The sequence below is a fragment of the Protopterus annectens genome, chromosome 7.part1 (assembly GCF_019279795.1).
Source record: "Protopterus annectens isolate FY-2018-M chromosome 7.part1, PAN1.0, whole genome shotgun sequence".
Classification (NCBI taxonomy): Eukaryota; Metazoa; Chordata; order Ceratodontiformes; family Protopteridae; genus Protopterus; species Protopterus annectens.
In genome coordinates, this window is record NC_056740.1 from 504,241,968 (window position 1) to 504,256,233 (window position 14,266).

General features: G+C 40.6%; 1 protein-coding gene across 1 annotated transcript in view; it reads right to left on the bottom strand.

Annotated features, from left to right (window-relative positions):
* The window catches only part of WDR72 (WD repeat domain 72), a 2,139,079-nt gene that overhangs the window by 738,381 nt on the left and 1,386,432 nt on the right, over positions 1-14,266 (bottom strand). The window contains exon 15 of the mRNA XM_044078940.1: positions 5,712-6,541. Within this exon, the coding sequence (XP_043934875.1) occupies positions 5,712-6,541 (830 nt within the window). The remainder of the gene's footprint in view (positions 1-5,711; positions 6,542-14,266) is intronic.

Genomic DNA, 14,266 nt, shown 5'->3' on the forward strand with positions numbered 1-14,266 from the left:
ATTGCTCTTGATTTACTGTTACATCCCTTGTGTATGCTTTACTGTATATAACGTATATATATATATATATATATATATATATATATATATATATATATATATATATATATATATTTCTCATGTATGTAGATATATATCTATGCACACATATATGTGTGTCTGTGTGTGTATATCTATATATATATATATATATATATATATATATATATATATATATATATATATATATATTACATCTGTACATAGAAACATACATTTCCTATACTGGGAGCCACTTACACCCGCGCAGGCGCACTCACCTATGCTTACTGTGCATTACATATGTTTACTGTCACTTATTTATGCTTATTTGTGACTTATACATTATGACAATACCACTTTGATTGAAAGGAACTGGTTAATAGTCCCATGCGATACACACGTTCACCTTTTCATGTTTAAATGTCGGCTTTACAGCAGAGCAACATTAATTCCACAAGGAAAATGATATGTGCTATTTTTGACCTTGAACCGTGAATGCCTTTTCGTTAAGCGGATGCTCTAACCACTACACTATTGGTGTTCTGCCTCAGTTATAGGTATACCCATGGTGCACAGTTACCCAAACACATGCCTTATCACTTCACTTACACAGCAGGCATCCATTTACCTGTTGGGAAAACCGCACTACTACACATGCGTCATTTCCTATTCCCTATTGCTCTGGACACGTGCCGCATGTTGACTCACTCAGAGGATATTCAGACCTCTACAGCCTATAGTCCTGGCACATACATGTGTTCAGTTGTCAGGGTATTCATATGGTCTTTCGGGTTTAGGCTTGTCCGACTGAGAATCAGGACTGCCCTGTACCTAGTTGAAAGTCAGACTTAGCAAGGAGAGATTGTTCGTTCCACTTTTAGTGTTCTACCTGTGGTTGGGGATGCAGAGGTGTGCTTACTGATGGCCATCCTGATATATAACAGCACTAACTATTATATTGTGACCATGTTAATTCTTCATTTATACATACATATATATATATATATATATATATATATATATATATATATATATATATATATATGTGTGTGTGTGTGTGTGTGTGTGTGTGTATGTGTGTGCTGTACATACACATGCATATACACCTACATGCTCATTTACATTTCCCATACCACTGAATTACAGCCACCTACCATCATGCATACACACTTGCATACCCGCTTATGTCTCTGGTTGCCACCTTTTCATATGGCCAATTGGGACACACATCAGACTTTACAGGCCGACACATACCCCTGGTCAGTACAAAGGTTAGAACTTTGCTTATTTCCTTAAATGAGCACTTATTTTTGTAGCAGTTTGTTTGCTTCACCTGTTTCTTGTAACTTTGAGTATTTTACATAAATAACTGTTTTATGCAACTGTTACATGACATATGGGACATATTTCCTACTATTACAGGACATTTGCCATTGCATTATATTTGGTCTGGACACAACTAACATAAAAGGGACTGTCCCTCACAAGGTGGGGAAGGTGGTAACCCTACTTACGTCTGCTTTACAGAGCCTTAAGCACCCTATATCCGACTGCGACTATGTGAATTTGTAAGGTATATATTCCCGATAATGCATGTGGGAAGACGTGCATCATGGTCAGGTGTTTAATCCCGGGTCGTAGGTTCTGCAGGACCGGCTGGAGGCTGAGCAGTCTTGTGGACAGCTACTGCTCATACAGCTTGTGTCCAGATGTATACAGGACTGGACATCGTGTCATGACACCAACTCTAATGTTTAGAACAGATACATATCCCATGAGGGATATCCAAAAATTGTGGGAAACGATGACCATCTTTGCTTTACGGCTGTAAGGTAGGGTTATACATGCAAGGGATACATAGTTTGCAATCCTGAGCATGCCTAGGGTGAGACTGCCTACTAGATATGAGTAGGGGTCACTATGTGCAGATATGGCCGCGCCTATCTAGCAGCCCGAGTATGGCTGGTTTTGGTGGACGTTCAGGAAGGCTGGGTGGTGTGCTGTGAAGGGGATGATGCGTATTCAATTATGTATTCAGATATGTTGGGGTTGGATGGCTCAGTTCAGGCCAGACCATTATGTGGGTATGTGCCAGTAACGTTTCTGTACATGTGTATTGCACATTTTAATATTCACTTGTTTTTGGGATTGTATTGTGGATGTGTATATTTGTTCTTTGGTTATCTTCCTGATTCACACACTGCTCCCTCGTAGACCTCCAGTTCACCTATTGTGCATCCAACCTAGTCTCCCATTGGCGATATATGACATTACCCATCACCCCCCACCCCCATATTCCACAATCAACATTCATCCCTTCTCTAGTTGATTGCCCATGGCACAGTCAACAGAACACATTGCGTACACTACATATCTCTGGGACCAATATGGTTGTGAGGTCTACACTGACATTTCAGATAAACCACATGCTGTACGTCACGCACATAGGTACTTGCAAATACTTATCTTTCATGACATGGCAGGTAGACCCGGGTAATACCCATTCATCTATGGGCCATCCTGGCAAGGACTTTTTGGACTGTGAATGGGCAGATATTGGGCAAATGCTCTGACCATTGGTAGGGTTGCCACCTTTTCATATGACCTGGATGGGACATTTTCGTGGCACACATCTGAGTTTACAGGCCAACACATACCCACAGTCATTACAAAGGATAGTACTTTAGTTTCATGCCTACATATAAGCTTTTATTGTTGTGGTGGTGTAGTTGCTTATTCTGTTTCATTTACTTGCTTATTCTGTTTCTTGTAACATATAGGCATTTTATATATGGACATAGGTACTCTATGGGACTATTTCATAACATACGGGACATAATTATGTCCTACTATTGCATGACATTTCACATTTATTATGAATTTGGTATGGACACACCTGCCTAGAGGGGGACTGTCCCTCACAATGTGGGACAGGTGGTAACCCATACCATTGGGCTAGGCTTGGCAATTGGCGGCATGCTAACATGATGCGTTTCACTTCCACTTGGTATAACTAGTGTCACTACAATGGAATATGGGCACAGAGTTTTAAATATCTGTGTTCGAGGGACAGAGACTCAATATTCAGCTACGTGCCTTTGTGTTTACTTCTTATTGCGGTGTTCGCAAATTGTCTTGTATGCTTGCATACATTTCAGTATCTACGGACACAGACAGGAGTGATTACTATTGGAGGCAGGCTGTACTAGTCAGCATTTTAGGTTGCGCACATGCAGCTGACATGATCACGCCTCCATGCAGTGCTTGGACACGCCCCCGGCACTCATACACATTTCCTATGCACATGGCCGTTACGGCAGCGTGCCTTCATTAATATGCATGTGATGCTGCTGCACCATCTCTACGCTGCACGGTTGGTGCAAGGTTAACGCCGTCCTTGCGCCAAGTTTCATGAATCCCGGGGTGTATTTATCCATCACTACACTGAAAAGCTGAAAGAAATATTATTGACTAACAGTCAATTTAACATGCCAGATACATCAGTGAGCACATCACAGGTACATGCTATACTCCTATTATGTAGTGAGACAAATCTACAGTTTTGCATGGCTAGTAGATTAAACTCAAAAATGGTTTCATATTCTTGGAATTATCTCATAGCTTTGCAGAATGAAAGATATGGATATAAGTGATGATGAATGAAAGAAGAGTGGAAATGATGACAATCATCATGTTTTAATTATTCATTTATTGACTGAGCAAGTGGACTGGCCCAAAAGGACAGAGACAAGATTAAATGCAATATTTTCTCTCTCCGTCTATATCTATATAAATATATATAGAGAGATATAGATATATATACATACAGATATCTATATCTATATTTATGTATATAGATATATATTTACAACCCCTTTTGTCTCATTTCTGGACATAAGGTTGGGGTGTCACATTAACCGTGACAATCACCTAGAGCCAATGTATACACTTACACGTAACTAGATCTGCTGTAGTTGTTCTTTCACACCACACACACACACACACACACACACACACACACACACACGCACACTCACACTTGTGGCCAATTTAGAGTGTCCTTTTCACCTATTGCAAGTCGTTGGAGTATGGCAGGAAACCAGAGCATACGCAGAAAACCAGAGAAACCCAGGGAGGACATGCAGACTCTACTCAGAAGGAACTTCAGCCAAAAATTAAAACAGAGAACCTTTTGCTGCGTGTATATATATATATATATATATATATATATATATATATATATATATATATATATGTACATATAAATATACATAGACATATACATAGATATGCATTAAACTATTGATTCATTAGTTCTTCGACAGCAAAATGTTTAGAAAATTATAAAAAAATCACTCACTCGAGTAGCTGTAGATGTTGAAAGAAGGATGAGAAAGGTGTGTGAGTAAGGTAAGTATGGGTGTGGGAATTTATTGCTGAAACTTTCAGATATACTGACAGTTTTAGCATTAGGGTGGGAGTGTATGTGAGTATTTGGAGGTCAGGATTAGAGTAAGGACTAGAGAAGGGGATAAATTTAGTTTTGTTTGTGTGGGCTCCCTATTGAAATGTGAGTAATCAAAATGCTAAGTGCAGAAAAAACAAAAAAAAAAACCCAAAACCTGGAGAAGAGCAAATCTCGAAAATCAAAATTCTCCTAAAATCTTCATTTTACAGGAGTGACAAGCACCTTCTGCACCCGAGCACCCCCTCAAATTACCAACTCTGAGATTGTCATACCATGGAGAAAAGTGAATATTCCAAGAAATGGCATCTCAGACTTGTAAGTCCATTCTTTCAAACATTCAGTCTCTGTGTTTTAGGAGTTGCTATAGCAGTATTTGACATTTTAAATGGTTACTATACGAGTGTGTATATGAGTGTGTATGTGCGTGTGTGTGTGTGTGTGTGTGTGTGTGTGTGTGTGTGTGTGTGTGTGTGTGTGTGTGTGTGTGTGTGTGTGTGTGTCACTTTATGAGATGCATATCTAAGCATCTTGCATAGTAGTAGTGTTATGGAAATGGTTTCTGTAAAGCAAGATGTAGGGGTATCGTTAGGGCATAGGTAGAGTTTAGGTCAGCATGCTTAGTAAGGTGGTGGTGGTGGGGAAAAAAACATGGATGCTGAGCTCTATTTCACATGAAGTCACAACACATATACTCAAGTTCATCTTAATATAAGTAAAAGTGACACAAACATAATTGCAACCCCTCATCTCACTTTGTTATTCTCACCCTAAAGTCACTGCACCTCAGACAAGGAGCAATCCCTGACTAGAATTGCAAAACCTGTCTTGCTCTTTCTCCAGGAGGCTGAAAAAATCAGACCACTCAGTAAGCATTCACGTACATTTACTAATATACATATGTGAATCAAGTAACTTTACTATGAGCAAATACAACTCAAGCAACTGTGACATGACCTATGGTGATATGAAAAAGTGACTTGAAGCCATTTAAACTTGATAACCATGAAATACAGGCAAATAAGCTTTTTTTAGAAGGAACTAAAAATGCATGGGAAAATACGTAGATTGAACCCAAAGCAGAAAAAGTCATTATTTTAATGCATAAAGTCCTACGTGTATAGAACATCTTTTTACTTGAAACTGCTAATTTAGCATTCAGGCTTTAATTTGATGTAATATGAGTGAATCGTGCATACCATGTGTATGGTACGTTCTACTTTACCTGCCTGCGTTAATATTTCCTTCCATGAGTGATGATTTCATCAGTCGGTTGACCATGTAAATCCTGGAGAATAATTGCAGCATGGCTTTGTTTTCAAAATTTTCATCATCTCGTAACACTAATGCTGCTTTCTGATAAGTGCTTTCCTCACTGATAGCACTGATATACTTGTTAGCCAAATCCACCACTTTTTCAGATATCTGATTAATTCCGTGTAATTTTTTCCTACCATGATCTTCACAGCTGCATGCAGGTAACATGAGTGACAAGTGTTCTTCTTTTGATAAGACACCAAAGGAGGCAGGACACTGCAACATAAATATCCCAAGCTTTTTAACACACAGTTCATCTAATGCTTTATCCACACCCCATGGAAAAAGACAAGATAAAAGAAGTTTGATAGTATCCGTAGTTACATTGATATCCACATTCTTTAAAGACTGAACTTTTATCTTCTTTGTGCTTTTAAATTTTGGCTTCAACTTTTTGAAGACAACTTTTTCAGTTTTAGCCTCCATAACGTTATTGTCAGTAACAGTTGGGCTTTCACTAGTAGGACTTTTTGGATATGCTTCTGTAAGGTTTGTACTAACTGAGGTTTTATTGCGTTTCAGTATCTGATTTTTTATCTCTCCTGCTGATGCTACTTTTTTAAGTATTTCAAAACTTGCCAAAGAGCTGGTGGTCTTTATTGTCTCTTCTGTTTCTGGCCATATGAGCTCCAGTAGTTTCTCCAAGTCAAACATCAGGATATGAAAGTTGTTGTTGTTCCACTTTTCTTTCATTGGCAAAACAGATAATGGGCTTTGGAAATACTCATCAGTGCTGACCTAAAGAAATTAAAACATAGTGACAATCACACCACCAAATTATTTATCAATGCATCATACTTCATATCTGTATCACTTCCATACATTTGAAACCGATGTAATCCACAGCTTATGTTTTCTTTGGTATCCAACTAACAACAAACTAAGCAGAAAGGATTAGTCCAAGTAAAATCACTTTAGCTTGCAGATGTAGGATAGTCTCTCTCTAATGCAGTTTCAAGTAGTTTGATCAGTTAAGCAGGTAGATAGATGAGTGTTGTTCTAAAAAGATTATTAGATCAAGATAATTAGCTGAAGAACTCTCGTCCATCTATCTGCTTAACTGAATAAACTAATTGATACTTCAAAAAGGCATCTTTATTTCTCCCAGAGGGAGGGCATCAGAGAGAGAATGTCTCTTAGATTTTTGTTTTATCTTATTTAACATTTGTTTACAGGGAAAGGCCAACTGGGACAGAGCCCATTTTCAGAGGAGGCCCAGAGAGAAATGCTCCAGATGCATGTCTTTGGAATGTGGGCAGAAACTGGGCCACAAGGAGGAAACCCATGCAAATGCAGGCAGGACATGCAGACTCTGCACAGAAGGCACCCCAGCTGAGTACAGTACCAGATAACCTCTTGGGGTGAGGCAACAATGCTAACCGCTGCACAACTGTGCTAGATCTGCTAGCTAAAGTAAATTTATATTTGGACAAATCCATTGTACTCTGTTTCTTCCACACATTTTCATATTGGATATGCAAACTGACAAAGATTAGAACACTGCATAAGTAATGATGGCATAATATATAATCATAATGTAATTTATCTAATAAATATGGAAGTCATTTGGCTAGAAGGGCCAAGAAGGCTTTATCTTCACCTAAATTACATGGATTTATATTTGCAATTACATTAAATCCTGCAAAGCTAAATAAACCATACTGCTCACCAGTGTAGAAACATATAACACAGACAAAACCAGTCTCCATTGCTGTCAAGGGGAGTTTTTGATCAGGGTCACTGGAAAGCTTTTGGTGTAGCTATACAATAAATAAATAAATAAATAAATAAATAAAGGCAATAAATAAATAAGGCAGATATATAGGAAAGAGTGCTGCTGTTTGTTAATACTAAAAGGTGCATGTGGACTTGTTTGATAATCATGTATACCGAATCTATGAATGATTAACTTTGTTCATGGTATAGTACTAATAATCATATCCTCTCTCTAGGTGTTCCTGCCTCACCTCCCCCTGAAAGGCTTGTAAAAGCATAAGTATGGAAGATTTTCCCCACCACGCAACTTGTTTTAATAAGGTCAATATCCACTTAAATACCTCACCACCTGTAAACCTAACAAACTGGGTCCAAAAAAATCACTGGTGAATGTCCCCATAACTCCCACTTGTAATTCTGCTTATGCTGATAAGCATTAGGTTGGAAGGGTTAGACTTTCCTGTAGCCTTCTTTCTTGCCCAATTAAGGCAAAATCAGCGTGCTTTCTACTGTTCAACAGATGAGCATAGTGTACTTTGCACCTCCAAACAGTGCATTTCTCAATAAACTAAGTGAAACAAGCGTGCTACAAAAGGGAATTGGAAAATGGGCTCTCTGCATTGTAAATTGAGAAGCAGGCAGGGAACTGTGTAGTTTTTAACAGTATGGCCGAGGAACAGAGTATTGGGCATATAAAAAGAAACAAAAAAGCGTGCTTGTAACTCATACCTGCACATACTGCCTCTAGGCATCTGCTTTACTGGTTTAGCCCTGCTCCGCTTGCTCCATATTCCACCCTGCCCCCATATCCCACCCGCCCCCGGTAGTATTATGTTTATAGTATCACTGGAATGCCCCCCTTAATTAGCTAACCAACTACATGTGCTCCTAGAACCCATCAAACTCCTAGCGCAATAATACACCCTCTATCCACCCCACTATCTATATTAACCCACCCATAGATATTCTATTCTCTCTAATCTTTTATCCACCAAATACACTCAATATAGACCCTACCCTAGTAATTTACTATGACTACAGCTAAAACACTAATGCTGCTACCCTTAGTACCCCTGCTATTCATTCCTTATCACCTAACCTCCTATGAATATGTACAGCATCTTGAAATCCAATACTCAAACTCTCAGACACCAACCCAGCATTCAATAAGTTTATCCAAGACATAACCACCCCCTCTCCTAATTACATTAGCTTAAAAAACAAAAGCTATGAAAAAAATCATAAACAAATTTTTAAGACTCATAAGCAACTTAAAAATTAATCTTATGAAGGATGGAGACATCCACCCCAACCCTGGCCCATCCAAAACAGTAGACCCAAGCACACCATCTAACAACCCAGCGTGTACTACCCAGATTAATAGACTTCCAAACTCATTTCTCGTCTGTCATCTCAACATCAGAAGCCTAAACAACAGGATCCATAGCCTACATGGACTCTTAGCTGTTCACTCTCCTGATATCCTTTGCCTCACAGAAACCTGGCTAAAACCAATAACCAAAGATAGCGAAATACCCCCCCCCCCCAAGTACAACATCCTTAGACTGGATCGGATCTCCAGGAAAGGTGGCGGGGTAGCTGTACTTTTCAAGTCTACCCTAACAATAACAATTGACACCCAGCAGCCACCCCTGTTTGGCAATGTAGAAATTCTCATCATCAAACTAATCATCATCATCTTTCGGCTTTTCCCATTAGGGGTCGCCACAGCGGATCGCTCTGTCACACCAACTGCCTGCATGTCCTCTCTCACCACGTACATAAACCTTATCTTAGGCCTTCCTCTTTTCCTCTTACCTGGCAGCTCCATCCTTAGCATCTTTTTCCCAATATACCCATCATCCCTCCTCAGCACTTGTCCAAACCAACGCAATCCTGTCTCTCTTGCTTTGTCTCCAAACTGTCCAACATGAGCTGACCCTCTAATATACTGATTCCTAATCCTATCCATCCTAGTCACACCGAGTGCAAATCTTAACATCTTTACCTCTGCCACATCCAGTTCTGACTCCTGCCTTTTTGTCAATGCCACTGTCTCCAACCCATATAACATAGCTGGTCTCACTACTGTCTTGTAGACCTTCCGTTTCACTCTTACTGGTACCTGTCTGTCACAAATCACTCCTGACACTGTTCTCCACCCATTCCACCCTGCCTGTACTCTCTTCTTCACCTCTCATCCACATTCACCATTTCTCTGAACTGTTGATCCCAAGTACTTAAACTCATCCACCTTTACCAACTCTGCTCCCTGCATCCTCACCATTCCTCTATCCTCCCTCTCACTTACACACATATATTCTGTCTTAGCCCTGCTGACCTTCATTCCTCTGCTCTCTAGAGCATATCTCCACCTCTCCAGAGTCTCCTCAACCTGATTCCTACTCTCACTACAGATCACAATGTCATCTGCAAACATCATAGTCCACGGGGCCTCCTGTCTGATCTCATCTGTCAACCTGTTCATCACTACTGCAAATAAGAAAGGACTCAGAGCTGATCCTTGATGTAATCCCACCTCCACCTTAAACAGATCTGGCACTCCCACTGCAGTCCTCACCACTGTCACACTACCCTCGTACATATCCTGTACCACTCTTACATACTTCTCTGCCACTCCTGACTTCTTCATACAATACCACAACTCTTCTCTAGGCACCCTGTCATATGCTTTCTCCAAGTCTACAAAGACACAATGCAACTCCTTCTGACCTTCTCTGTATTTCTCCAAAAACACTCTCAGAGCAAACATCGCATCTGTAGTGCTCTTTCCTGGCATGAAACCATACTGCTGATCACTAATCATCACCTCCCTTCTTAACCTAGCTTCTACTACTCTCTCCCATAACTTCAAGCTGTGACTGATCAATTTTATCCCTCTGTAGTTACTGCAGCTCTGCACATCACCCTTATTCTTAAAGATAGGTACCAAAACACTTTTCTCCACTCCTCAGGCATCTTCTGACTTTCCAAAATTTCATTAAACAATCTAGTTAAAAATTCCACTGCCATTTCTCCTAAGCACCTCCATGCTTCCATTGGGATGTCATCTGGGCCAACAGCCTTTCCATTCTTCATCCTCTTCATAGCTGTCCTTACTTCCTCCTTGCTAATCTGTTTCACTTCCTGATTCACTATCCCCACATCATTTAACCTTCTCTCTCTCTCATTCTCTTCATTCATCAGCCTCTCAAAATACTCTTTCTATCTACTCAGCACACTCTCCTCTCTTGTGAGTACCTTTCCCTCACTATCCCTTTTCACCCTTACTTGCTGCACATCTTTCCCATCTCTGTCCCTCTGTCTAACCAATCGGTACAGGTCCTTTTCTCCCTCTTTAGTGTCCAATCTCTCATACAACTCTCCATACGCCTTATCCTTAGCTTTTACCACCTCTTTCTTTGCCAAGCGCCTCATCTCCTTATACTCATGTCTACTTTCTTCATCTCTTTGACAATCCCACTTCTTCTTCGCCAGCCTCTTCCTCTGTATACTCTCCTGTACTTCCTCATTCCACCACCAGGTCTCCTTGTCTTCCTTCCTCTGTCCAGATGTCACACCAAGCACCTTTCTAGCAGTCTCCCTTACTAGTTCTGCTGTAGTTACCCAGCTATTCAGTAACTCTCCACTGCCTCCCAGTGCCTGTCTTAACTCTTCCCTAAACTCTACTTCACAATCACCCTTTTTTAACTTCCACCATTTAATCCTTGGCACTGCTTTCACACTCCCCCTCCTCTTCTTGATCACCAACGTCATCCTACAGACCACCATTCTATGCTGCTTAACTACACTTTCCCCTGCCACCACTTTACAGTCTCCAATCTCCTTCAGACTGGCCCTCCTACATAGGATATAATCCACCTGTGTGCATCTTCCTCCACTCTTGTATGTCACCCTATGCTCCTCCGTCTTCTTAAAATACGTATTCACCACAGCCATGTCCATCCTTTTCGCAAAATCCACAATCATCTGACCTTCTGCATTCTTCTCCTTAACACCATACCTACCCATCACTTCCTCATCCCCTCTGTTCACTTCACCAACATGCCCATTAAAGTCCGCTCCAATCACTAGTCTCTCACCCTTGGGTACACTGACCACAACTTCATCCAACTCACTCCAAAATTTATCTTTCTCATCCATCGCACACCCAACTTGTGGAGCATATGCACTAACAACATTCATCATTACACCATCAATTTTGAGCTTCATAAACATCACTCTGTCAGACACTCTCTTCACATCTAAAACACTGTTGGCATATTGTTCCTTTAGTATAACCCCTACCCCATTTCTCCTGCCATCCACACCATGATAGAACAATCTGAACCCATTTCCTAAACACCTGGCCTTACTTCCCTTCCATCTGGTCTCTTGCACGCACAATATATCAACATTCCTTCTCTCCATCATATCAGCTAGCTGTCTTCCTATACCAGTCATACTGCCAACATTCAAAGTTCCTACCCTCACTGTTACACTCCTAACCTTCCTCCTCTCTTCCTGTCTTTGAGCATGCCTTCGCCCTCCTCTTCTCCTTCGACCAACAGTATTTCCGCCAGCACCCTGTTGGCTAACAGTACTGATGGCGGTCGTTGTTAACCCGGGCCTCAACCGATCCGGAATGGAAATATGAAATTTTCACGCCATAAGTTATGTGGCAGAATTTTTATGCCGGATGCGCTTCCTGATGCAACCCTCCCCATTTATCCAGGTTTGGGACTGGCACAAAGAAATGCACTGGTTTGTGCATCCCCAGTGGCTGGCTTCTCATCACCAAACTAATAATAAACAAAAATAAATGCAGATACATTGTCTGCATTTATAATCCACCTGGCAAGAATGATAATACTCTAGAAAATATCTTACATTGGCTAGATCCTAACTATCCCCAGGAAACCATTGTCTTGGGGGACTTTAACATTGATTGGAACACCTGTTCCTCTGAAATTCCCTCCACCCATTTAAACCTCCATGGGTTTACTCAGATCAATGCTGCCCCCACCAGATTTAGCAAAAATAGAGTCAAAGATAGTATCCTCGATTGGATACTTATTAACAGCCACCCCCAAAAGTACAAGTCAGGTACATTACCCGATGATCTAAGTGATCACTGCCTTACCTATATTATTAGGCTCAAAGCCGACATTCCCAACCAGTCCACCTACAAAACTATAAGAAACGTCAGGAAGTTTAACCTTGACAACTTCCAAAAAGAACTCAAAGCATGTAATTGGAATGTCTTGAAATGACTCCCATTACAAGAAGCAGTTGAGTACTTCAATACCAAATTTCTGGCTATCCTTAACCACCATGTTCCTACCTGTACCATCCCTGTAAAAGCCACAGTTGCACCGTGGCTATCTAAAGAAACAAAAAACATACTTAAACTAAGAAAACACCTGGGCCAGGTGGCATGTTACCAAAGCCCCTATGGACCAAGTAAGATACCGGCAGCTAAGGAACCAGACCAAAAAATCTGTCATTCTAGACAAAAAAAAAAATTACTACACCCTCCTACAACAAACATATCAGCTAATATCTCAAATCTTCTGAGCTGGTATTAACAATCTTCTCCATCCATGCCATTCCACCACTCCTACCCCATCAGCTGCCCTTGATAAATACCCTGTTGAAATTGCAAACAACTTCAACTCCTTCTTTACTGAAACTATCCCATCTCTAGCTACCCATCTCACTCCATCGGACACAAACACCAGCTCTGGCACAGCTAGCCTGATCCACCCTGCACCCAACCCACCTTTAACTTTCAAACCATACCTAGCAACCTGATACGGACCTTACTCAAAAAATTAAAACCTACTACACTAGCTGCTGACCACCTCCCAGTTGAATATAAGGTATACGAGAATTATTCTAACCTTCAGTCATATATCAAAGGGGTTTAGTATTTGCATGTGATTTTATATTTTATCAACCATCCATTCATCCGTCCCATCCATCCATTTTTCAGTTTTCAAATAGGCCGGTTGATCTCTTAAAAGGTCATGGGGATAATGGAGCCTGTCTCAGCACTGAAAGGGCTCAAGCCATTGAAATCTGTGTTGTACAGGACACTAGTCTATTTCAGAAAAACACTCACGCTCAGTCACACATTATGGGCTTGATTCTGAAAGACTTGCTGTCAATGTTAGTGACAACTTGCACTTGAGACCAGGTTTTTTGGAATCTAGCCCATAGTGTAAGCCTGTTTATAGACAGGCCTTACTTCAAAAAAAGTCATTACACTGAAAGCAAGTCTTCTGGAATCAGAGCAAACTTACACGGAGAGCAAATCTTTTGTAATCTAACATTAGATGTTCGCCTACAGGCAATTTGAGGAATGCCAATACACCTACCTTGTATTAGAGAGCTGGGAGTAAGCTAGAACACCTTTAGAAAATGCACAGAGTTGCAGAGAGGACAACTCCACTCTGCAGAAGATACTGTTACCAAGAATCAAACTGTAGAGCCTTTTGCAGTGGACCAAAGTGGTCTTCATATTTTGTTCTGGATTGGGATAGAACCAGCTGGCATAATGGTTAAGGTCTTCTCCTCCCATGCACAAGGTACAGAGTTATATCCTGGCCTCTGTCCTCTTCATATCTTGTTCTGGATTGGGATAGAACCAGTTAGCATAATGGTTAAGGTCTTCTCCTCCCATGAACAAGGTACAAAGTTATATCCTAGCCTCTGGACTGTTTAGAGTTTTCATGTTCTCCCTGT